General features: G+C 33.5%; 3 protein-coding genes across 5 annotated transcripts; 1 reads left to right on the top strand and 2 right to left on the bottom strand.

Moving 5' to 3' along the window:
• Nucleotides 1-3,209: 3,209 nt before the first annotated feature.
• Nucleotides 3,210-5,342, bottom strand: LOC112015725 (aquaporin TIP2-1). Its single transcript, XM_024048154.2, has 3 exons — nucleotides 5,059-5,342; nucleotides 4,335-4,585; nucleotides 3,210-3,905 (listed from the first exon to the last, which is right to left on the bottom strand). Exons 1-3 carry the CDS (start codon nucleotides 5,183-5,185, stop codon nucleotides 3,537-3,539), a joined length of 747 nt encoding a protein of 248 aa, XP_023903922.1. The 5' UTR covers nucleotides 5,186-5,342; the 3' UTR covers nucleotides 3,210-3,536.
• Nucleotides 5,343-12,902: 7,560 nt separating this feature from the next.
• On the top strand, nucleotides 12,903-14,821 carry LOC112015711 (protein JINGUBANG). Its single transcript, XM_024048141.2, has one exon. The coding sequence runs from the start codon at nucleotides 13,114-13,116 to the stop codon at nucleotides 14,461-14,463; it is 1,350 nt and encodes a 449-aa protein (XP_023903909.1). The 5' UTR covers nucleotides 12,903-13,113; the 3' UTR covers nucleotides 14,464-14,821.
• An 898-nt stretch (nucleotides 14,822-15,719) lies between these two features.
• Nucleotides 15,720-24,580, bottom strand: LOC112015739 (uncharacterized). 3 transcript variants are annotated; one of them, XM_024048172.2, is made up of 14 exons: nucleotides 24,438-24,580; nucleotides 24,187-24,241; nucleotides 23,249-23,393; nucleotides 22,405-22,646; nucleotides 20,717-20,754; nucleotides 20,561-20,640; nucleotides 20,273-20,340; nucleotides 19,704-20,022; nucleotides 19,128-19,243; nucleotides 18,983-19,048; nucleotides 18,376-18,466; nucleotides 18,194-18,261; nucleotides 16,240-16,277; nucleotides 15,720-16,109 (listed from the first exon to the last, which is right to left on the bottom strand). In XM_024048172.2, the coding sequence occupies exons 1-14, from the start codon at nucleotides 24,461-24,463 to the stop codon at nucleotides 15,923-15,925; spliced, it is 1,539 nt and encodes a 512-aa protein (XP_023903940.1). In that variant the 5' UTR covers nucleotides 24,464-24,580; the 3' UTR covers nucleotides 15,720-15,922. The 3 variants fall into 3 exon arrangements, with proteins under 3 accessions (XP_023903940.1, XP_023903941.1, XP_023903942.1); XM_024048173.2 differs by having other exon boundaries at nucleotides 22,405-22,631; nucleotides 24,438-24,578; XM_024048174.2 differs by having other exon boundaries at nucleotides 23,249-23,536; nucleotides 24,438-24,572.
• Between the last annotated feature and the right edge of the window lie 2,838 nt (nucleotides 24,581-27,418).

Here is a 27,418-nt window from a genome sequence, read left to right as displayed (position 1 = left end):
CTCTGTGGCAGATTTGTGTAGCTTTTTATGTTTTTGACTTTTTTTCCTCTATGGCTAGATGATTGCAAATCTGGTTTGGGTTGTTGAAGATTAAATTTTGTAGGTTTTTTTTTTTTTTTTTTGGTTGTAAATATGTGTTTTTGTGATTTTTGAAACCCGATGACTTGTTTGAGGCCAATCATCTATTTGATAGTTGAATACTGGTGGTTTTGCTAGATTCATTAGACGGCAACGACTAGGAGGGTTCTAGACCCGAGGGCATCAAGTTAAGTGGCGATTTAATATCAAAGACTATTCCACTCAACCCGATATCTACCTTGCAATTTGAAATAGATGCCCCAAAACTCACTTCACATAACTTTATTTTTTTAGTGATGTTAGAAATATTACAAATTTAAATTATATTACGTAACTCTATAAACTAATATGTTATCAATCATTAAAAAAAAAAAATTCAAATATCTATTTGTAGGTGAGTGGTCCTTTGTTTGTGTTCCATGGACTGTAAACTACGAGCCCACTAAAATGATAAGATGATCCGAATGGCCGAGCTCGGCCCATATCCTTTGGAGGAAAGGGCCTAGACCTAATCAAGAGACCAAAGACCCATCTTAGGTAGGAATCCTTTTTCCACCTGTGGATGCCGACAAAATGTAGTCACTTGGACAATATCAACCAAGGATGCCCCATTGATGACAAAGCTGAGGAGAAACCCAAACCCATGAAAGATGTTTGAGGAGCCTAAGGAGGTAGCTCTTGAATTAAGCAATAGTCACTTATGCATTAATATAGATGTTCTCACTTGACACAACAACATTTATTAATGAATGAGTAGCTTGAACAGTGGCCTCATGCCCCAAAAGTCCACCTTCATCATCAAAATGGTAAAGGAGACACCTGATGGGACGAGTATCTTCTGATCCTCGTTAGATAGCTTACTACTGAGAACAAGGCTTGGGGTTATAAATAGAGGCTTTTATGCACACATGGTGGGATATACCAAAATTAGAGAGAAAAAAGAGTTGAGAGAATTTATACTTGTTTTTGGATGCATGTATCCTCGACAACAATAGTTAATCCTTGTTTATCTATAATAAACTTGTATTATCCAATTTTTACTCTTGTTCAGATCTCCTATTGAGGATTGTTCGCTTACCATCCATTACAAATTAGTTGTGATGATCAAGTATTGATTTACAGCCCAGGTTTTTAGTTGGTTTTTGACCCCCCACATTATTTATTATATTATTGAAGTGACACAAACTACATTTATAGTTATATTAGTTTGTAAAGTTTTTGTAATGAAATTAGAAGTAGATTTTTTATTAATTTAATATCGGAAAAGATCTTAAACTTTTCTCCACATTTCTCATCATTGCCTTTTTGGGAAAACATTGTCCTTATCATGATCTATGAGGAGAATGAAAGTTAACCAATAGGAAAAAATAGTGCCCCTTTTAGAGGAAAAATTCCCATATTTAAATTCTTCAGTGGATGTACTCAAAAATATCATAGAATTTATGTTATGTAATGTAATGAGATATTATAATTTTTTTTTATCATGTGATGTGATGATAATGTTAGAACTTAGAACTTAATGCATATTATTTTTATATTTGATTATTTTGAAATTATAATTTTATGTTGTATATAATTATGTATGTTAATTATATATTTATATGTTGGACTTAGCTGGTACCGAAATATATCATTCCAATTGACAACATTGATTTATATAGTAAAATTTATAGGGTGAAACTTAGGAACAATACCTTATATGCAGTTTCTTAAGTTTCCAATTAAATCATCTCACATGATAAATTTATTTAACTCAGCCCAAACAATGTGATATTCATCTTAATGGCAATGTGTCATCTCCATGGTTGCCCAAATCCTTATGCTTGAATCTCAAAGTCATGACCAAAACCAACTCTCAGCCACCAAAAACCCAAAAAGGCCATGACTAACCCACAACCACCGAAACCTAGCAACACACAAGCCATCGTCATCTCGTCCTATCACCCAAACCTAGAACTCACTACCACGGCCACCCAAACAACCACCACAAATTTGCTGATCATGATTTGAAATCAAATTTGGTGAGTTTTTTTATATAGGCCTTAGGTTTGAAATCGGTCCAGACTTACATTGGCCTCGCCATCGAGTCTGAATCTCAGACAGACCTGATTCAGGCTTAACACTAGTGTCTAGAACTCCAATTATGACGTCATGAGAGGCTTGGTTGAGGACCCAAGTGTTGTTGCTATTGGAGTTAGTCTGAGTGTTTTTTTTTTTTTTTTTTTTTTTTTGTGTGTAAATTGAGATCTATTGCCGTTAAGCTAAGTTTGATGCCATTTGGTTTGAGTTGAATAAATTTTTCATGTGAGATGATTTGATTGGGGAGCGTAAGGAATCATATGTAAGGTATTGTACATAAGTTTTGTACAAATGTATAACATCCATATATTCTCTAAAGAGATTACAGACTACATGGGTAAAACCATAAAAGGCTTTGAATCATAAATGATTTTTATTTTTTAATAAAAAAATAGTGAAAAAACTAAAAGTACAAGCCTAACATGGGAGATGGTATTAGGCGTAAGAGGCAATGGTAATAGGTGGGAGTGGCGTTACACCTATACTATTACACAAATAATTTTCACTCAACACAGAGTTATAGCAATAATGTGTTTTTAACTCATGACCAAGGTTTTAAATTTCGTTTCATTTTGATCGGAATATTCCATTATGGTGCTTAACTCGGTGCACTTACCTCCATGTTCTGTTTTGGTTTAAATTTTGGTCTGTTTTGATGTTTTAGACAAATTTTGGTTGTTTGAGTCTCTCAATTCTGGACTATTCTGATTGTTCCAGATTGTGTTGAACTTTTTTAAATATTGAAGTTCAAATTCATCATTTGACTCATTTTATTCTCATACCATATTTTAAATTATGTGTTGGATAATTAGATACAGTGAAATATGAAGTAATAAATAAATAAATATATGTTTTTGTATGCATATATATCTGGTGCAAAATCATCAGTACCGAAATATTATATTACAGTTGTAAATTCGTAACGAAATTCAAAACCTTATCCAGGATGAGACTGAAAAAAAAAAAAAAAAAAAAAAAAACCTTGACCAGAAAAAAATAATAATAATAATAACGATTTGACCCGAAACCGAAAGTAAAAGTTGTAGCCATAATTTGCGTATGTCCAAAGGAGTCGGTTGCATTATTGCAAAAATGGGCCATCCTCCACCCCTCCATAACAGACACAAGACGAGAAAGCCAAACCATACAGAACAATGTGTGGTTTGCTGCACATCACCAACTTCATCCATTTTCATAAAGCAACGAACGTTCTCAACAACTGAATCAAACAAAGCTTTACAAGGATAATATATAGAAGATGAAACTTATATAAATTAAGAAAAATAAAATAAAAGGAAAGAAGATGAGCAAAAATTGCTTCTCCTCTCCTTTATTACAAAGACATACGGACAAAAGAACACAACAACTTTTCAATCAAATCAATACTCATTGGACAGAGGTGCATGTTCATGGTGCATGAACACATTGCCATAGATAAGCCCAGCTAAGCCACCACCAATTAGGGGTCCAACCCAGTAGATCCAGTTGTCTTGGAAGTCACCGCTAGCCACAGCCGGCCCAAAGGAGCGAGCCGGGTTCATTGATCCACCGGAGAATGGGCCGGCAGCCAAGATGTTTGCACCAACAATGAAACCAATGGCAATGGGTGCAATTGTGCCTAGTGAACCCTTCTTGGGGTCAGCTGCTGTTGCGTAGACTGTGTAAACCAAAGCAAAGGTAATGATAATCTCCATCACCACTCCTTCAATGGCTCCAACTCCGGCAGCAAGGCTGTGGATGGGAATTGCCTGAAAAAGAAGTAACATCAATTTGGTGTTAATTTAGCTTTCCTTGAGAAGGAAGGAAAAGAATTATAGAACATAAAAGGAATTTGATGAATTGGGATCCTCTATCGATCCCAATATGTAAACTTCATTATTTGCTAAATCAACCATATTTTTTACACGTTTTATTTATTTATCTTCCTTCTAAAGTAACCATAATTTAAAGAAAAAAAAATCGGTCATATGATATGATAAATTAATAAAGTATAAAGTGAAGCACTTTTAGTGGAGCCAGAAGATTTTTTGTTCAAAGTTTGATCAGATAACCACAAACACATGTTTTGGCTCTTGTAATGATAAGGTCATAGTTGCCCTTGTTTTGGTAAGTATTAACTACATAGAAAGTGTTTGGGGTGCTAAAAATTGAAAAAATTCTTATCGAACAAAACTTACCAAGCCTCCAGTGACTGCCTTGAGAAGGAAACATGCTACAATGGAGCCAAGAAGTTGAGCAATCCAGTAGAAGATGCCAGTAAGGACTGTGATTTGGCCACCAAGTGCCAATCCAAAGGTGACAGCAGGGTTAACATGGCCACCTGAGATGTTGGCACCAACTGAGACTGCAACAAAGAGAGCAAAGCCATGGCAGATAGCAATGGCTACTAGCCCCTCTGGATCAAGTGCCGCATTGGATGTCAACTTATCTGTCAAAACAAAACAAAAAAAGATGTAAGAATTAATGTATAAGTGGGGAAAAAAAAGACACAGATTTCTTATTGTTATGCATCCAAAGCTCTCTCTCTCTCTCATGGCCACAACCTAACCAACAACAATAAGTCTAACAACCAAACCTTAATCTTATAATGAATCATCAACAGACTATACAACATAGCTTACATAAGTAATCCTCCTTGAAGAATATTATGGTTTCTTTTTCCCTCCTTTATTTATGGCAAATATTTGTCATCCTCATATAGGTTTATTTATCCCATAAAAAAAATTATATAGATTTATTATCCAATGATCAACAAGAGTTCGAAATATTTCCATGTTATGAAAAGAGCAGAACAAAGAAATTAAATTGAAATGTTATCTTTAGCTCAAGCAGTGAGCTAGAGGGACAGCCATGTAAAGAAAATAGAGCTATTATAAGTGAGTGAGTGAGAGGAGAACTAACTGTATGCTATAGCCGAACCAACACCAGCAAAAACAAAGAGCAAGGTTGAGATGAACTCAGCAAGATAGGCCTTGAAAGAGCCCAAACTAAACGAGTCATCAAATCGACCAAAGGCAATCCTGGCCATTTTTTTGGTTTAACTAAGTGCTATAGCTATTGGAGACGGAGTACTTAGGAGGATAAGGATAGAGAGATTATATGGTTGAGATAGCAAAAATGGCTTTTCTACGTCACATATAAATACTAGAAAGATGTGCAATATAAGATAAGCTTTATTAGGGTATAGATCATGAGTAATTCATACTAAGATTGTGTTACTATTATTGAAAAGTATTGTTTATTAAGAAGATAAAAAAGGAATATGTAAAGTGTACACAAAATATCCATGCACATCCAATCTGGTTATTTTCTGTGGTCTTAGCTGTCACTAACATGCTTTAATGGAAATGTCCCGAAGCACATCAATGATTCTACCATGTGAGACTGATGAGCAAAAGTTGTGGCATTTTGGTGGGGTTGTTTTTACGAAGAAAATAATGATAAAAGAGAATAGACATGAGGGCATGACTTGCTTTGGCCCACATATTGCACCGACCAATGGCTCCATGTCCCAAATTAATACGGGCAAGAAGTTGTGGCATTTGAAAAATGAGTGGATAGGATTAACATTTTGTATTTTTAAATTTTTAAGTTGTTTGTTTAGGATTAAAATGTAGAGAAGTGGCCTTCTTTAATTGGCTGTGGATAAAGAGGAATCTTAAGCTTTAGCCTGTTTGTTGGTTTATTAGCTTGGAATTATTATTATATTTGTTTCTTTTTTCTTTCAAGAGTCAGGAGCTTGGAATAATTGATTAATTGTGCCTTTATCAACTCTGTTAATTATTTGATGATAACTTAACGGGTTTCTTTTTTCTTTTCTTATGTTTTTGTCTGCACGAGTAAAAGGTGGCTTTGGATATTCACCCACGCGATTCCATTGTCCTATTGGGAAGGCTCTAGCTCATTGAATTGAATTGTCCATCACTGAAACCGACCTTTTACAGTTTTGGTGCTCCCACAGAATTGTCTAGCTAATCGAAGTGCACCACATCATTAATGGTGAATTCCTTTTACTGGAGAGGCAAACAAATTTTAGTTACCAAATAATCTTCCCCCTCAATTTACGTGATTGAATAATTGAGTGAGCTGTGTGGTGTGTAGTGGGCAAGCACCTCATTCACCTCAGCATAATGTTGGGGTTTGAATAATGAATAGTACTGGGCTCATTAGCGCTGAGGCCGCAAGCCAATGAGGGAATCCCATGCTATATTCTGCTCGATAGAATTTTTTTTTTATTTTTTTATTTTTTATATATAATGTGATTTACCTCTATGATCTTATCTTTTTCTATTCAGCAAAAAGTAATAATAAAAAATGATAATTGATTAAGCTTTTGCGCCCATTTTTCTATTCTCAAATCAGATTAATTGTGTCGGAGTCATAGGCAAATAGGCAATGCCCTTGAACATGAACTTGAAGCATCACGTGCTCCGTCTTAATTTCTTGTTATGAACCACTAATCAAATGAGAGTACAAAATAACAAATATTTTGAATTTTAAACTTCTCAAACTTCTAGACATTGAGTTTTAATGTTTCTCTAATTTTTGTCACGTATCTATTTATGCAAAACCTAACTTTTTGAACTTCGTACACAATTTTTTTTTTTTTTTTTTCACAATGTTTTATGTAGCATGAATACTGCAATAACAAACGCAATTGTGATGTCAAATTAAAGTAACTATTGGTATGATATAAACTTTTTGTTATCTATGTTATATGTATGCGATGCCACTGTTCATCAAAAAATGTATGCGATGCCACAAAATAAGTTTATGTCATGCTACCGAATGAATTATGTCACACTAGCGTGGTATGTAGTGCACTTCTCATTGTTCGCATTAAATGTGTGATGTACATCATGGAAAGACAATATAATCATACTACTTCGATGGTGAAGTGACTGATCATGGTGAGTTTTTTATTTTTTATTTTTATTTTAGAGTAAACAGCTTCTCATTGTTCGCAATAAATGTGTGGTGTACATCATGGAAAGACAATATAATCATAGTACTTCCATGGTGAGAGTGACTGATCATGGTGAGCCTCTTTTTCTTTTTTTCTTTTTTTTAAGTAAACAATAATACTAATATTATTGTTTTAAGTCGGATTTATAATATATTATTTAACCAGAGTACAATTATAAAAGGGTCTAACATGCATTTGTAGTTATAGATTGATGTTATAAACAGCGGACACTAGACACACACAACCAATGTAGGATAAACATCCTTTCTTTTCTCTTCTTTTTTGAATAAATAGTAATACTTATTAGAACACACATAAAAATAGTAATATTAGTATTTTAAACCGGATTTAAAATACATTATTTAACCATAGTATAACTATAAAATGGTCTAACCTTTATAGTTATAGACTGGGGTTATAAATAACAAACACTAGATACACACAACCAATGTAAGATAAACATCATTTTTTTTAGTAAACAGTAATACTTATTAGAATACACACAAAAATAGTAATATTAATGTTTTAAACTAGATTTATAATACATTTTTTAACCATAGTACAATTACAAAAGGGTCTAACCTTTATAATTGTAGATTGATGAATTTTTTATCAGGTTTGATTGGGTAGAATTATTTTTAATTTGTTCTTTTTAGGTAGAAAATTGATAGATAGAATTTGGGCACATATTAGTGACTTAGAATGAAGATCAATAATGGTGTAAATGCTTAAAAATTGTTGTTGGAAGAGTGGGAGTTATAGAGAAAGAGGAACAGTAGAAAAAAGCAAAATTAATTACTTGGTTTGTTTTGATGGCTTATGTCCACCATGTAAAGTTTTTAGTGATTACGTCTTTATTAATACTAGTCGCAAATTTGCACATTGCGCTTAATAATATTATTATTTTAGTTATTATTTATTAACAGGTGGTTTTTCATTATCTTTTAAGTTAATAAAAACCATACATATACTTTTCTTAAACCTTTATACATACATACATATATATATATATATACATATATATATTTAATGTGAATCTTTATAGATATGAACTCTATATATTCCAATTCTTTATATACATTAAAACATAGATGTGTGTGTATATATATTATTTATTTATTTATTTAATGTGAATCTTTACATATATAAACTCTATATGTTCCATTTCTTTACATACACAAAACCATATATACATACATATATATATATATATATATTAATGTGAATCTTTACAAATATGAACTCTATATATTCCAATTCTTTATATACATTAAAACATAGATGTGTGTGTATATATATTATTTATTTATTTATTTAATGTGAATCTTTACATATATAAACTCTATATGTTCCATTTCTTTACATACACAAAACCATACACATTAAGTATATATATTATTTACTTAATGTGAATGTTTACAGATATAAACTCTATTTATTCCATTTCTTTATATACATAAAATTATAGACTACTACTCCATAATGATAGTGGCTAATTAGTTTTATAATATTTTATAATGGAATATGTTAAATAAAATAATATGAGAAGAAAAAAAAGTAAAAATAAAATATATAACACTAAACACCAAATTAATTATCTCTATTAATTGTATTACAATTTTATTTATTTGAATTTAAATAAAATATTATGTGTTTAATTTTTTAAAAAAAACATAAATAATTAAATTATATGGAAGATGTGGCTGAGTTTAAATATTGAAAAAAATAAGATGAAAAAAATGTAAATATATATAATAAACACTAAATTACCCAAATCATTTTATGTAATAGAATAATATATATTATATTCATATTTATTATCTTTAATTTTTTATAACGCAATAAGATAACATTTAACCATCAAAGAGAACAAAAAAACTTAAAACAAAAAACTAAATCGCATTAACCCAAAGTAGAGTTATAACGAACACAAAAATTTATCAACTTAAAGTAGAGATGCAAGAAAAATAAAATAAAAATACTCCAAAAAATATTGAGAGAGAGAGAGAGATAGAGAGATAACATTTTCGTGAGGAAAACTATGCAAAAAATGGAAGAGAGAATGAAAAATTTATAGTAAGATGAAGTGAATATGAAGAGACAAAATAAAAGAAGATGAAGGGAAAGATGAATAATGATATTAAGGTTGAGGGTAGTAGGGAGATGAAAATATAAGGGAGGAAAAGATGAAAAGACAAAATAAAGGAAGATGAAAGGAAAGATGAATAGTGATATTAAGGTTGAGGGTAGTGGGGACTGGAGAGATGAAAAGGTAAAAAAAAAAGAAATGCTAACAAGTGCCCTTGGACACTAGTTAATAATCCATTTAAAGAAAATTTTTATGAGAAATGAAAAAAAAAAAAGTAATTGATATTTTAACGGCTTTTTTCATTTCCCATAAAAGTGGTATCAAAACTTTCCTAAAATAGATTATTAACCAGTGCTCTAAGGGCACTCGTTAGCATTTCTCATATATATATATATATATATAAGTAAACGTAAAAAAAAAAAAAAAAAATTATAGGAAAATTAGAAAGAAAAAGGATAATGACGTGAATGCTGATGTAACTCAACTGAAGTGCAGCAAAAATTAATGTTACACTTTAACTTTTAGATATAAATATAATATATATATATATATATATATACACGATGAATTATGTATGAGTTTCAAAGAATTCCACCAATTCCCATTAAAAAAAAAAAAATCCAATAATATTAACTAAGTCAAAGCTTATTCTAGATTAATCCTACAGATGATTGCATTGGTTATGGATAACGTCACTAGAGAGTGGACAACATATACATGTATCGAGAAACATGTCTATCCTTATGAGGATAATGTGTGAGCACGGTCACCTGGTGAGGTCATTTACTAAATAATAAAGACTGAAGAGTACTGATATTGGTACATGTGAGTTTGCATTTTTTTGAGCATGGGCTGCACTAACTTTTAAATCGAAAATGAAATGGGTAGAATGAAGCCTATCCTGAGAGGAGGAACAATATATGGATCTCGATATGGGCTTCTCGCATGTTATAGGTACCTTTTGAGCTTCTTCCCTCAAGCCCCTGCTGTTTTTACATAGTCTACTCGACATGAATTAGGAGTTAGTTACCTTTGGTGACGACAAACTGTTTTAACATATTGTGTTGTGGTTGGGGCCATTGGGTTTTGCCATTATATATGGTGTTTCAAGGGCTTAGGCAAGATGAACTTTGACTCTAATTTTTCATGTCTCTCTTTCCATCGTAATATGGTATTACTCTTTTAACAATTTAACTCAACTTCTTTTTTTTGTTGCTACATTTTTCTTGTATCCACATCATTATTTTTGTTGTTACTCAACTTATTTGATTTTTGTAACTGTTTTTACACTTATTAGTCTTTGTAACTGTATTTTAGGATGCTCATTTTTTATTTATAGTAGACAAAAAAAAAAAATTATATATAATTTTTTTCAAGATCATTGAACACCCTAACCATAATATAGAGTTGCCACTACTTACGAGGTTGGAATAACATTTATGGCTCACCGGTTACCTGCTCGTAGATTCGAATTTAACGGCTAGAATACTATTATGGTAAACATCAAGTAGGGAACACTCACCCCTAATTATGGGAGGGGAGGGGGGAAGGGGGGAGTGTTCAAGAGCATACTGATCTTTATCCTAAGGCATTTACAATCACACACAATTATTCCCACCCCAATTGTTGCAGGTGTTAGCTAGCTTGATTGCTTCCATCAGGAGGAGTCCATCTCGAAGAAGAAGGCACATGGGCCCCCCGTTACTGGTCTTCAGAAATTCTTGATTCTTCAAACCTTCTTGTCTTGGAAGATAGTTTTTGTGGGTGGGTGCAAATCTTCCAAACAATTATACAAGACAAATGATAAGTCTAGGATCACCAAATTTCACACCCAACTAGCATGTTAACTTATAATTGGATGTATAATAAAAATAGTATTACTAGTACATTTATGTGATAGTGATGTTGCTCTCATCATAGGTTAACAATTTAGTAGAGTGTGAAATGAGATTGAAGTGCCCATACTTCTTAAAATAAACTACACTAACCAAAACTTGAAAAATAATTTTTTTTAATCTTATGTTTTACTTTAACCCTCCTTTCCAAAAGAAATTCTCATTTTACACTCACTCTTCTTGCTCCTCACTTGGAAGAGTATCTTGGAAACTAAAACAATATATATAATAAAAGGGTAGTGTTCATTACACACACGTGCATTTCAATTGTTTTGTGTGGTCATGTGTGGAAGTGTGTGTGTGCGCGCAACAGTTTTTACCCATCCCTACTTCTTTTAAGGTCATTGCGGACGTGGAGACTATTATTGACCCTGGCGCTTATTTTGAGCAAGTATCATCGAAAGATCAAAATTTTTTAACTCACAAAGCTTCAGTTATCAATGGAGTACTTGAAGTCCCAAAGATATTTTAATTTGGTTAGGGACATTTTAGGACAATACACACTTGAAAGTGCTTACACCATGTTTCGAACAGAACGATTAAATTCTCCCCACGCATGCACAGCCTTTAAAGCAAGCAAGGCAAGAGCGCAACTGTGGTGGAAGCATCTCTAGAAACTTTAAAGAGTTGCAAATAAAATTTGAGTTTTTATTGTGAAGAACATGTAAAAATCTGTTGCCTAGATACAAAGACTAACTTATTTAGGCCAAAGATTCTCTCTAACTTGAACTGTGAATTGAATTGTGATGGACGTGGAGAAGATCAAGAGGATATCACCCAGGCTATATCTATGTGTATGTATATGGTCTCGCTGCTTAGCTACTAAGACATGGGAGATAACTTATCTTCTTAAGACGATGATTTTGTCTCTTGTGATTGAAAATACTGTAAAGTTGGCTAGGACATGTCAGGCTCTATACCGACTTTTACATTATTTTTTTTCTTCTTGTTGTAAATATCCTGATATAATCATGGCAGGTCGATGCGTTTTATTAAGTAGTTGAGTGGCATAAAGAATATAAAACTATGCAATAAGGTATATGGGTGGGTAGGTTGGATGAGTCATTAACCTTAGGTATGGGCTGAAGAAAGATTTTGAGAGCCATTGGGTCAGAAGTAGCATATCAAAATAGTAGTATGTTCTAGGCTCTCTCTAATTTGTGTTTAAATATATTCTCTCTAATTTGTGTTTAAATATATTGATTTATGGTGATGATGACAAAGAAAAAAACTATAATGACAATTACCATGAACTTTGTATGTATGCGCAGTATATAGACTTTTCTGATGATTGTATATACATATAGGTTTGAGATTTGAGAATTGCGATTTACTCATACATATCAATGATATCATATAGAAGACTAGATAGCATAGCAGTGAAAATGTACCCAGAAATGTTATCAAACACAATTTTGAACTTGCAATATCATTTTCATTTATTATTCTTGTCTAGGAGTTTGGTTTATTTACTATCATTGGGTAGATGCTTAGACCAACTATCCCAAAAGTTCGTTTTTTATATATGTCATGCTGACCGGTAGCACAAACCATTATTCACAAAGTTAATTAAATTGTAACCTTATTCAAACCCAAAATTTCTCTCTTATGAGTTCTTAGATTATTATAGTTATCAATTGTTGTGGTTCTTGAGTTTTCATTTATTGTTTGCTTCTCATAGAAGTATTATTTGCTTTACAAGCCTGACATATATGAGCTGCATATTCTAGTGGCGTTTGCTTGTGGGGGTAATAGAAAATTTATTGAATATCAAATCACACTGGTCACTAGGCCCACTACTCCTAAATCTTACCTGTTTATACTTAGTTTTCCTTCTCTTTCATTAGTTTTGGCTCTACATTGTTATAGCAAAGTTCAATGTACTAAAGAGCCTAAAATACTGGTTCCCAGACAATCTCAACTAAATATTTAACAGTCCTAACCAGATTTTGAACAACCCCCATTCAGTTTTCACAACATAGGACCTTTGTCTATGATCATCTACCATGGAATCTCATGGTGAAGTAGACCTAAGGAGCTTCATGGATGAAGAAAGGAAGAACATCAATTTACCTAGGAGACTCTCTTTTGGTGCTCATCAAAATTCAGCCGAGCCTAGAATGCAGTTTACTTCTCCAAGGCCATCTTCTGCTTCAGCAACATCAATCCCAATACGACCAATGAGCCCGGAGACACCATGGACACTCTCCCCGGTGCGAACATCTCCCACTCAACCTCTTCTTTATCATTGCATAGCCTCTCTCCATCGCCATGAAGGTAACATTTTCTCTATCACACTCACAAAAGATTTTATATTCACTGGCTCTGAAAGTAAACGCATCCATGTCTGGAAGCAACCAGACTGCACTGAAATGGGTTACATAAGGGCTAATTCTGGTCAAGTTCGTGCCATCTTGGCTTGTGGAAGAATGCTATTCACCACACATAGTGACTGCAAAATTCGCGTATGGAATGTGTCGATCACAGACAATTTTCGACCAAAGAAGATCACTACCTTGCCTCAAAGAAAATCATTCTTCTTGTTTCCAAGAAAGAGCACACTCCAACACAGAAACATTATTTCTTGCCTAGCATACAACCATGAAGAAAAGCTGTTATATACAGGTTCATGGGACAGAACAGTTAAGGCCTGGAATATCTCTGAAAAGCATTGTGTGGATTCATTTGTGGCTCATGATGGTCATGTCAACGCAATTGTTATCAATGAACATGATGGGTGTGTTTTCACTTGCTCCTCCGATGGTTCAGTGAAGATATGGAGAAGGGTGTTTGGTGAAAGCTCTCATATTCTCACCATGACACTAAAGTTTCAACTTTCACCAGTTAATGCCTTGGCTTTGAGCCTGTCACAAAGCACTTGCTTGCTCTACTCTGGCTCCTCAGATGGGCTTATAAACTTTTGGGAGAAGGAAAAGATGTCTGGGAGATATAACCATGGAGGGTTTTTACAAGGTCATCATTTTGCTATTCTTTGCTTAATAGCCATAGGTGACTTAGTCTTTAGTGGTTCCGAGGATTCGACAATCAGGGTATGGAGGAGAGAGGAAGGAAATTGCTTACATTCATGTCTTTCAGTCATTGATGGACATCATGGGCCAGTGAGATGCTTAGCTGCTTCTTTAGAGTCAGATGATGTGGTTAAGAGTTTGTTGATTTATAGTGCTAGCTTGGATCAAACTTTTAAGGTATGGCGGGTCAAAATTTATCCCACTGGGAAGGCAAACTTGGAGGACCCAGTGAAAGATCAGCAAAGAGAAGCTGTGGAGTTTGAGATGAGTCCAGTTCTGTCACCATCATGGGTAGAGAAGAAGCTTCAAGGAGATCATTTTCAGTAGGAGAGGCAGTAGCTGGAAACAATCCAGACCATGTAAGGTTTAGTTTAGTATGATTTTGTGGTTAATAAAATTGAATCTAATTTGTTTTCTAGTTACAAAATCTCCTTTCTATTTAACCCACCAGCCCAGTTTAGCTGTTCCACCCAACTTGTAGTAATGAATTTTGAAGAGGTTCAATTAAGAGGCTTTTAAGTTTTAACTGGTTTTTTCTGGGATTGTCCATGTACACTCACCAGCTGCACTGGTAATCAATAAAAATTTGGGACCGACTTTTGTAACATAGAGAAATTTGGCACTCCATTCACATCATTCTTAATTCATCATATGCATACGTGTGGCACATGTGACTGACTGATGGCTTATAAACAGTTATAAGACAGTTATAAGCGTTTATTTCACTGTAGATTCTTTCAAGACTTCCACCAATTGCAATTAAAGACTTTGTGTACACACTTCATCACATTTAACTTCATTTTCTATTAGCTTTTACCTCTTTTTGAAAATTTGTGATTGTTGCTAATTGCTTGAAGCAATAAGGAGTGTGACTTCTGCACACACCAGAATATAATATGAAATATCAAAAGAAAATAAAACTGGTGGAACAGAAGTTGAGCAAAATGGCTCAGAACATTCTGTAATAATAGAATACCTCTTTCTTTGGGGTGTTTGTCAGGGGATAGTGTAGGACACTCGCTACAAGGCCGATAATTCTTCAAGGATTGCAGTCAGTAATTACCACCAACATTTGGGATATTTAGATACTGGCAACGTAAAAAATATGAGCAAGACATGCTTTGCATGGTGATACCTTTCCAACTCTATGATTTAAAAATGAAACGCAAATTTTTCTCTTCCTTTTACAATTACAATAGCAGGAAAATGTGCAGACAAAGCAAAGGAAGGGGGAAAAAATTAATAACCAAGAATATAGTCTCTATTTGAGCTACTATCAGATTATGAGTTCCAATACACAATCGGCAAAGAATTAAGTCTAATAATCATAATCAGCCTGCAGACATCTTATTTGAGCTACTATCAGATGATGAGTTCCAATACACAATTCAAGCAAGATTTATCAAGCTGGTACAGATAGAGTTTAGTTTCTACTTTGACTTGAATATCTCTCTCAAATTCGGTTGTTTATGCAATGCCCTTTGAGGAGGCCCGGGGCTCAAAGTCAAACACAAGTATTTTATGCAACATAATTCCAAGTTTCAAATCATTGTATACACTACTTTGGTAACATACTGCAAAAGTTTAAAAATTTTAGTATTTATTAGAGGAAATTGGTAAATAGATTCATTGAAGAACTACAAATCTGGAACCAGGAGTCTGAAAGCAGTCAAGTAAGAGAGCACATACGAAAAGAATATACTAAAACAATTCCCAAAGAATAACTTAATAACTTTGGCATTCATAGTTTGCTAAAGAAAAGCACATTGATATCTAGGAAAATGGTTCAGTCCACTTGCATATTTTCAGGAAAAGGTATTGAAGCACAACAATGATAGTAACCATTTTCATCAAACATAAATCTCTGCGAAAGATGAGCTTCACGGATAAGATACTCCCCCCATTCCTCTGATCCAAACTGTTTGAAAATACCACGTGCATCAAAAGAATCAGCATTTCTAGTCCATTTCTTCCTAAACAGTAAGTTCCATATGTTAGTCACAGCTGTGAGAAAAGAGAAGCCAAACACAACTGCAACACTGGGAGCATCTAATAAGTACCAGAAAAAAGAAAGGAAAAAGGAAAAAGAAGTGGTAGTCACACCTTTTTCTATGCCTCGCATTCATCACAGTGGCATGCAACTGCAATTCAAGGAAACAGAAAACCCACATTATTTGCACTTTCAAGATTCATATGATACTATTACTATTTTAAGTTCTTATAAGGTGGAATTCATATGGCCATAAAATTTTAAACAAACTCTAATTTTCAAAAAACATACAATTACAATTTACAGCACTCTTGAACACCCAAAAAACCAAGTATGCCTTATATATCAAGGATCCATTTGGATCCGCTTATTTTGCTAAAATTAGAAACTTTTTGCTAAAAGTATTGTAAATAAAGGTAAAAATTAGCTGAAATAATACAATAGAACCCATGAATAATACCAAAAAATGCAGTGGAACTCATGAATAATAGCAAAAATAAGCTCAATAGTAAAATAAGTTGGCAAAAATAATCTTTGCCAAATGGACACTAAATATGCAGGAATTATGTAAAGGAGTAAGGCTTTATTAAGGGATCTAGAGCTGACTCCAAAGTTTTGGGACAAAGGCTTTTGTTGTTGCTGTTGTTGTTGTTCTATGTCAGGAAGTATAAATTGAAGAAGAATGCAGTAAAATAATGTAATCTTTCACCAGCAAGTAATAGTTCAAGCTGGTTTTTTTAATTTTTGAACATAACAAAACTGGTTATTGGGTTTGATTTTGTATCTTACTATACACATATTTTACTCAATAGTTTACATTATAATTCAAATTACATGGTAAATATATATATATATATATATTTTTTTTTTTACTTTTCTTTTTGGCATCTCCAATCACCAAAATGGGTCCACAGTTTGGCTCATTTAAATATTGACCCACCACCTGTACAGTTAAATAGCTGGTCTAAATTCAATCTTACAGTGAAAAGTGAACAAGCATCAATTAATGCAATGACCAAAAGCAAAACATACGAAGAAAAGTTTTGGTATATGTCAAGAAAACTTATATGTCAAGAAGCTACTTAAAGAGAACTCATCATGAAAACAAGCTAATGATGGTATATCACAACCTCAAATGACATCAGCAAATACTTGTTCATCTCTCAAAACACGTAGATGGAAACAGTTCGTCCAGTAACAAGCTAAGGATTGTATATCAGAACCTCAAAGGACAACGTCATGTTACATAAATCTCAGGAAATGTATGAGAAAATTTAGAAATTTTAGAAGACAAAGAAGTATTCCCCAAAAAAGATATGAGCATTAACAGCAAAAACTGAGGCATAGAAAAACTGCATTTTGACCTTAGCAAAACGTTGGGAAATTTCAATAAGTCTTGTTCAGATGATAAGGTCAAATTAATTCATTAAAATTATAGATGAAAACTCTGAAACTTCACAGCTGTTTTTTTTTTTTTTTTTTTTAAGAAATTAATAATTAATTTTATATTTCAAGGCCTCCTTACTTTTTATCTCAAAATTTGTATATCCCATAATTTCAGAGAGAGAAAAATGCATTAGTTTAACAAAAAACTTTTTAATCCTCTCCTACTCCCTTTGTCACCACATACCACCCCCTTCCCCCGCCCCAAAAAAACGCACACACACCCCCAAAAAAAAAAAAAAATCCTCTCCTTTGACACTTTCTCTATTTTCCAGGTTATATGTTGACATCAATACATAAGCATAAACGAGCACCCATTAACCACCTTCCTAGGCACTTGCACTTTTGGAAAACATGAATTTGTTTAAGGAAATAAAAGCAATGATGCATGAAGAATAAGTATTTAAGTGGCTGAGAAAGTTTCAAAAGCTATCGTACATGCTTCTCACATTAAGAACTTCAAATTCATGCAGTGACCAAAGTACAGTCACATATGCATGCATTGTTAAAACTTCAAGTACAGCAAAAGGATCTTATGGAAAGCACACGTAGCTCAAAAGCATAAAGCATAATTAAAAAAAAAAAAAAAAAAAAGGAATTATATAAAAAGGTAATATATTATACCTTTAACTTTTGATTAGCATCTTTTTCAAGGACCAGTCCAGCTTCAACATATGCATTAGTAATGATTTCTGAGAAAGTTCAAGAAATTCAAAAATACTTATTCCACAGAAACAACTTAAACCTAATTAAAGAAGATAGTATTAATCTTTCTCATTTGCTAGTACAGACAAAAATTTGGATACGACAAGCACGTGACAGTCTGTCCTCACTGCCAATTTCTTCCACAGGAGCATAAAGAACACGGGCTTTGGCCAAAGAACCTCTCATGCAATCCTACAAGGTCATGAAATGAGTTGGTCAAGGAAAATATCATCTTCCCTCACCCATTGCAAACATAACAATGAAAACCACCTTCCAATGTGCCAAAATCTAGAGGGTTTTTAATCCATGAATATGATTTTCAATAAAGAGCTCAAACATTAAATTATTTTCTACTTAATTCACTGAAAAATAAAAAATAAAGTAGATGATTGGTCAGCATATAACACATCTCAACTTAAACACGCCTCCCAATGCTTAACAAGATCATTCACAATTAAGGTATAAACTGCATATGACACACCTTAACCTAAACAAATTCAGATATACATTAACCATCTAACAACTGGTGTACATGAACTTACACATATCTATGCACTTCAGCTTTGGTGACAACTGTCGTCAAGAAGTTTGAAGCATGATATCTTTTCAATGCATATTCAAAACATATATTGGACACAACTATCATTTTTTTTTTAATAATTATTGGACACGACTATCTTACCCTTTGGACATAGAAAAAGATCTTACCAGCCCCTTAAGCCTTACAGAGACAGGCCGATTATCCAAAGCATCCATCACTTTTGAGGAGATACTCTGGGAAGAAATATTACACATTGAGGTCAAGCAGTGCCACTTTCAGCCACATATACCTTATTCAGTACAAAGTTGTTACCTGCAAAACCTCAGCAGCTGCACTAACACGGTCCTTGTTCCACAATTTTAGCATGAGTACAGTCAAGTGAAACGTTTTTGGTTTAATGAATATGGATTTGTCAATTCCCAAGTCGGCTGAGTGCAACATGCAGCAGTGTTTGTTAGAGGAGGAAGAGGATGAAAGAAAATAAAAGAACTGATTCTCTGATGATAAAAATGCAAACAGATGATCATCTGTGAGTCTTAAGAAAGATACATACAAATATAATCATGAAAACACACACGATAAATAACCAGGTAACATAAATATGATATGGGGAATAAAAAAACATTTGCAGTTGCATTATAAAACCCCATATATGAGCCTTTAAATCAATGCAATCACAAGCAAAAAATAAATACTTATATAAGTGAAAAAGGATGTTGAGTGGTACCATGACTAGGCAAGTAGTAAGAAATATATATAATATACACACACACGCACAATACTAAATCCTGCTACAGCTGACCAGCTAAAGAACAAGACCACTGCACAATCTCTTGATATAAATTTTTTAAGCTCCTTAGGCATCATGTAATATAATTGTTGGCATACCAGATAAAGGAGAAGACTTTGATGCTTTAGGGGCATAATTGACGAGAGGTATTTTGCTCCTATTCACTTTAACATGTTCATTGTCATCATCAGTTTTGAGTTCAACAGCAACATCAGGTTGTTTATCTAACTGTCGGTGCCCAACTTCATTGTCAGTAGCATCTTCATTTGAATCACTATCCCAATTCTCATCTGGGCAACCATCACTATTCCCCAATATGGTGTTCTGAAAATTCAGAAGCTTATTAACCAGTTCAGGGTGTGCAGCCAATGGAAGCGATATGAAGTGAGAGTAATCGAGATTTGGGCTTTTAACTGCCTGTATTTGAAGGGAGAGAAGAAGAAGAAAAAAATTTAGTGATTAATGCAACATTATGTATTTGGGTTGAAAATCAAGAAAATAATGCTGAAGAAAACATTTAACAAATAGTGTATAAAATAATTAAGAATGCGATCTAAAAAAAAACTCAATTCAAACCAATGTCATTGACAAGAAATATTCAAGAAGGATAAAAAATATTGCATTCCTCCTAACATCTTTTCGAAAATCATATTAATAGACAACTGACCTCATCAATTATAGTTTGTATCTTTTCTGAAGCACTATTGACACTTTCAATTGAAAGGCCTTCAATGGCTGCAAGATTATCATGTAAAACTTAATCAAAGGACAATAAAAACATCCCATTCACATATTCTAAAAAGTAGTAGAAATTTTACATAATAATCAGCAGTAAATTATACATGTTATGATACAATTATGGAAGAAATTTAACACAGTTGAAGGCTTTAAAGCAACAATTTATCATAATGACCATATACAACATTCACATAGATTATAAGAAACCCAAACTTACTAATAGAATCATCCTTCTTGGATGACGGAAATATAATTTTAACTCCCATCTCTTCTTCAATCTTTCTCTGTGTAGATCCTCTGAGGGAAAAAAAAAATTATAACGAAATGAATGTTTTATTGTAGTACAAAATTATTTACATGCTGAATTGTGTACCCTTTTCCTTTTATAAATCGAATTAGAGAAGCACCAACCTGCATATCAAATATAGAGCATTAGACTAATTTGAAAAGAATGAAATATTAAAATCTTAAGTTTGAAGGAGCTGGCTATCAAATATTCCAAAAAAGTGAGAAACAACTGAGCAAAATGGTAACTATATAACCAGGATAAGGTCAATAAAATTTTGATATTATTTCTTACTGCAGCTCTGCCAAAAGCATGAAATCCATCCAGCATTTCCAATGACAACAACTAAGGAGGGGGGAACACTTCTAAATTGGTTAAAGCCATTCCACGCCAAAGTACTAACTTTTCCAGAACCATATTTTAGAGCATCCATGCAGGATTTCTTGAACCATCAATTTTGGCATTTAACATTTCCTGGCAAAACTATATATGGCAGAAAATATTCTCAGGGAAAATGATTTGTTTTCTATTGTTTGGTCGAGAATCTGTAAAAAATATTTACTCTTATAGTTGCACTGAAAATCTCTTTGTTAAAACTCACAAAAAGTCGGTAGACAGTGTTGGTGGAAGGATTTTGGGGGGGGGGGGGGGGTTGGGGAGAGAGGGGGGGGGCTTATGGAAATGAAGGGCGGCAGTGGGAGGGGGAAAGGAGAGGTGGTGAGGGAGTAAGAGGGAGAAAGGTGATGGTATCGGCAGGGAGTGAGGGGAGAAAGGTGGTAGTTGCAAGGGGAGTGGGCAGTGGAGGGTGGTGGTGGTGATGCAAAGGAATGAAGTAAGCTCGTAGTAGCAACATGAGGGAGTGGAAAGTAAGAAGGTGGTAGTGTCAGCGTGGAGGAGAAAGGGAGGAAGGTGTTGGTGGCAGCAGCAAGGAGGAGGAGATAGACATGGCATGGAGAAGTGAGGGCTGGAAAATGTTTCACTTTTTGAAGGCATAAAGCCATAAACCATTTTACACCATCTTAGTGTAATTTTATGTTGAAAGAATTTCCCATTAACTAGCAATTTTTCAGGATGTACTTTACACTGCCATAGAGATAAGTATAGAAAGAAGGATCTGAAAACTGTCAGCAATATATATTGCTGCAATTGGAAATGATTTACTTACTAATTCAATTGTTGTCATTGCTTAGAGAGCGCACCCAAAAAAAAACCTTCCATGAAGAGTTATGAAGGTTAAAAGGGGCACATGGTAGGCTAATATCTTCAATAATGAGGAAGTTGAAAAACCATGCATATAAATACAGAACTTAGAGGCAGTACAAGTACCAGTTTTTTTTCTTAAATTCGCAAATAAATGTTGACTATTGATAGATTTTAGACTGCAAAGCAACTGAAATTTTGAAGTTAGGAAAACATGTACAGTTAAAACTTCCAGACCCCCCCCCCCACAAAAAAAGTAATAATAATAAATGATTGCATTGCAATAAACAAGAAAAGCATGCCACCAAAGTGCAATACAACTGCTGCCAATGAGGTCCAATGTGCATTAGAAGTAAAAAATTCATGAAGAACCCCGTTGTTTGATAAAGTCAGCTCTTTAAACCAACCAACACCTTGACAAGAAAAAATGCCAATGAGAATGGGCACATTGAAAAGCATAGCCAACAAATTCATGCAGAAAAGTTAGCAAATGGGCCTGATAAACAGACACACATATAGATAGACAATTTAAAGAAGAAGAAGCAACAACAAGAACTCAACTATTAGCATCTAACCTCAGCTGAAATTGAATGCTTCTCTGATTCTCCTTCCAAGACATTTTTATCTTCATCACTATACTGCACTGTGCTGGAACTGATATTTGAGTCAGTTTTTTCAGTCACCGGTTCAGCTGACTTCATAACATGTTGAACATTAGAAACAATGCTAGATGTGCTACACTGTACTTCTTGAACTTGACTTCCATCTTCTGACTCCACTATTACATCCTTTACCAAGCACTCTGCAAATTTACGCGCTAATTCATAGGCAACAGCAGAGGTAATATATCATCAAATTTCCTTTGATAAGCCTATTGTTACAAAAGAGTACAATGGTCCAAACTGACGGGTTTTTGATTTTATAAAAGCCAATTCTCAACATAGAGAACATTACATCAAGAGGATAAAAACAAGGTTTTATTTATCATGAATGATCTGGCAGTAGACCTTTTTATAAGTTGCACAAACAGTTAATGATTCTTACAGGGATAGAGGCAAAGCTCATTTAAAGAAACAGAGATTTTTTTTTTTTGGGGGGATAATTTAGAAACAAAGAGAAATCTTACTACAAGCAAATCACAATGATTCAATTCAAAAACTCCATAAGTTGATTAAGATGTGATGACATAAATCTACAACTTTACATCTAGGGAACATGTAAATGACAAGACCAAATCTGAAGATTATCTTTGTCTGAGTTTGTTATATAAAATCATAACTTGAAGGGTTAATAAACAGAAAAAAAAAAAAAAAAAAAAAAAAAAAAAAAAAAAAAAAAAAAAGAAAAAAAGAACCAGACTAACTCTTCAAATCTATCAATCCAGCTCATAGATTATGATTGTCTAAGAAGATAACCAACCTTCATCGGAAACGGCTTGTGTACAGACTGGTCTCCATACAGGAGTAACTGTTTTGAGCTTTTTGTTCTGGTCCATAGCACTTTGCTTTTCCTTTCCGCCACCCATTTTAAAATTATAGCTCAAACCATGATAGGCACAGCATCCCTGTCACACGAATTGGTGTCACCAAAATCAAGCTTATGGCTGACTTAGATAAGCTTCACAACTACCCCCAATGAATATAAACTAGTTCTGAATTAGCTGCATCATGGGAAGCAGTTTTGTCCAACAACACCTCCCTCCTTGGCCTAAAGAGAGCCATAATAGCATTACAGTCAGAGGTTGACATACACTTCTCAAACCATTAGATTTCATGATAGACATTTTAATCCCAACTTCCCAACAAATGGTTATCGAGTGAGCCATAAATAAATATAAAAAATCAATTATGTAGGACAAAAATTGTGTTCCCGAAGTTCCTAAAAGGTCGTACCCAGTGTACAAGGCTCGCTCTCCCATTCTTGTGGGGTTTGGAAGAGATTTATAAAACATAGAGAGAACCTTTCTAAAAAAGAGCCCTTTGGACTTGCCTCTAGCCAGTAAAATCTACTGGCAACTAACCCCAACCGCCAGAACCACTTGCCGGGTAATCCTAGGGCATTCACCCCTAACGGGCTTTAGTAGTTTATGCTCATGTGCAAGAGCAATGGGTCTGGAAGAGATTGTTAGTAGGCTTTGCTTCCTAAAATGAAATTAAACGAAAACACCTTCCCATGAACTACATATGCATTTTTGTACAAACTTTCATCATATATGGTCCTAAACTACCCCTATTTAACTTAACTCATATTTTTCTATACTTACAATTAACAAAATGCTAACCAAATTAAGACATAAAATTTAATAATAATTCAAATATAATTGAATATTGAAACACAGAAAATCAAAGTTCAAAAACCTGAAAGCAATTTACTGGCCTGGTCACCACAGAAAATTTCAGCACACAGTCCACTCTGCAACAATTGCATAACAAAATAATATAGCCATTTTTTTTCACTCAAATAATTTATAAAAAAAATAACATTTCTAACCATGAAATTAGACTAATTTATAATCAGAAGATACTTCTTTAACTAAAAAAACTCAAGACTTAAACCCTGTTAGGTTCTCGAGAAAAGCAAAAAGAAAAAATTTTCGAATCTTATATACCTGAAGAGAGACCTCAAAGATATCATTAGGAAGGAACCTAAATTTTTTTTCCTTTTCTTTTTGTCGTTGAGAGGGAGACACGAGAGGCGAAGAGAAAGGAGAGCACACGTGTCTTGTCACCGTGCGAAAATGAGACGCTATTGGTTGATGATTCATCCAACTTTGCAATTAACCGGTAATGTTGGTGTAAATAACCTAATCAAATAGGCCCTAATATTTTTAACTTTTTTTGGGTTGGGTCCGTTCAAATAAAGTTTAGTGTAATAAAATAATTTTTAAATGTATAAATAGTGTCGTGGGACTTATTTTTATTAAAAAATTGATAAAAATTGAGAATTGTAGGACTTATGAACAGTGCTTGGTGCACTGTTTACTGGCTGAAAAGTTCAATAATGCGGCTACTGTTTATTGAACAGTAGCCGCATTATACCTTAAATGTGTGAAAAAAAAAAAAAAAATGCAGACGTTACAAAACGCAGACACCATTGCCAAACGCTCACCTTATAAAATTTTAGAGATTTGAGATAACGGATTATGTTAGTAGGTGGCAAATGCTTTTAAGGTAATTATTAATAAATTATTTTTAAAAATTTTTGATTTTATTGTTATTAAAAATATAAAAAGCAGACAAAAAATTAATTATTTTTTTCACCAAAATTTTTTAAAAATATTTTCTAAATTAATGAGACATTTAAGTATTCACTTGGGAAAATTTTATTAAGCTTACTAAAATATATTTGTACCTTGAAAAAGTAAGAAAAATTAAAATTATGTTTGTTAACTATTTTTGTTTTCTATTTTCAAATTTTTGTCTTAAAAAACAAAAACAGTTTTGTTGTGTTTGCAAAATTAAAAATACATTTGGTTAGTTCAAAACAAGAGTGAATATTTTTATTTTTGGGCTTGTTACATAAGTGATGAACCAATACATATTGTTCTTTAGGCTAATCTATAAACCAATATCTACGAAGCAAAAACAACAACAACAAAAAAAAAAAAAAAAACCCATAAAATTTGTACATTATAGTAGACAGTTACGTGGCTAGGTTGCTCTAGAAAGTAGAAAGTGTAAAAGAAAAAAGGTGCATTGGGCGAACAAACCAATGTTTATCAGCCCACACATTACAGTTTCGACATTTTTAGAGAGAGAGAGGGAAAGATGAAGAGGGATTGAGGGAGAAAAGGTAAACGAAGAGCTATGAAGATGATGACGCAGAAGAAATTTAGAGAATCTGAGAGTGGTTGACAGAAGATGGGTTTGTCATTGGGAGGTTCTTTGGAGTTTGGATCGAGAGGAAGAAAGAGGTGTGAGCTTTTGGTGGTGCACACAATTGTTGGTTCAACAACGGCGGTGCAGCAAAGAGGATTTCATGGATGACGAGAAAAAGTGGAGAGAGAGAGAGAGAGAGAGTGGTGGTTTTGGGTTTGGCCGCATGTTTCAAGGATTTTTTTAGAATATAACTATAAAACCCAAACAATATCATTAGTTAGGCAACGTTTCAAACTAATTTGGTTTCTAACAATTCGAGTTCAGGACTCCAGAGGAGTTAATTTTGGGGAGCTGAGCTGGACAGTCCTAGAAATCGAGTTCATTGGACTCGGTTTTTGTTCATAGAAATCGAGTCTACTGGACTTGGTTTTTGTTCATGGAAATCGAGTCCACTGGACTCGGTTTTTGTTCAAACACAGCCACCATGCATGAAATAACTTAACCCCTGTTTTACTCTCCACAAAACAGAGCAAACCGAATCACAAGGCATCAGAATATTATCTATTGTAATCACCGTTAAAACTATTCAAATAGCTAGGAAGTCCCTCTAGTTTGGTGTAGAGTTTCATGTCATGTTCAAATAACAAACAAAAGTCTAACATCATCATTGTACTTTGATAGCTTTGTTTACTATAATATTTTCCAAAGTAATGTTTAGTCTTAGAGCTTTGTAACTGATTTTGTCTTTCTTGAAACTTTTGAGGATAAACTTTCTGTAGTTATGATTTTGTTCAAGTTTTGATGAATAGTTATGATTCGGTATGCTCTGTTTTGTGGAGAGTAAACAGGGGTTAAGTTATTTCACGCATGGTGTCTATGTTTGAACAAAAATCGAGTCCAGTGGACTTGATTTCCATGAACAAAAATAGAGTCCAGCAAACTCGATTTCTATGAACAAAAACCGAGTCCAATGAACTCGATTTCTAGGCCTACGTTGTTCAGCTTAGCTCCCCAAAATCGAGTCCTCTGGACTCGAATTATTAGATACCAAATTACTTTGAAACGTTGCCTAACTAATGATATTGTTTGGGTTTTATAGTTATATTCTAAAAAAATCCCATGTTTCAAACTTTGTTCTGGTTTTTATTATAAAACAACTATAAAAACCAATCTATATTATTAGTTAGACATTTCAAACATATTTAGTTTCTAACAATTCGAGTTCTCTGCACTCGATTTTGCCCAGTGAATTTGCACTTGGAAATCAAGTGTCTTACACTTGATTTTCATACTCACTTGGAAATCGAGTGTCTCACACTCTATTTTTTCAGAGCAAAATCGAGTTCTCTGGACTCGATTTGTTAGAAATGAATTTTGTTTCAAACCTTGTCTAACTAATAATATAGTTTGGGTTTTATAGTTATTTTTTAATAAAATCCCTTTGTTCTCATGCTTTTGGTTTTATCTTTTTATGTTTCAGCCAGGATTCGATGTTGGATCTCATTAAGTGAATTTGGTTTTTCCGTGTTTTCAAGACTGAAAACAAGTCAGTAGCTATTTTTAGATTCCTTTGGAAAATGGAGATTTGGAAATTTTTTTTTTTTTTTTGGTCTATTTTTAGTTACTAAACAAGTTTTTTGTTCTACAAAATAGAAAATTGTTGTTGAAAACAAAAAATTAGGAAAAAAAAAAAAGTTTCCAAACATATCCTAAAGTCTTAAAAAGCTGTACACTAAAGCTAAAAAGAAAAAAAAAAAAAAATAGCTTATAA

This window comes from Quercus suber, unplaced genomic scaffold (genome assembly GCF_002906115.3).
Source record: "Quercus suber isolate HL8 unplaced genomic scaffold, Cork oak 2.0 scaffold_815, whole genome shotgun sequence".
Taxonomy (NCBI): domain Eukaryota; kingdom Viridiplantae; phylum Streptophyta; class Magnoliopsida; order Fagales; family Fagaceae; genus Quercus; species Quercus suber.
This window is presented reverse-complemented; position numbering and strand designations above follow the sequence as displayed.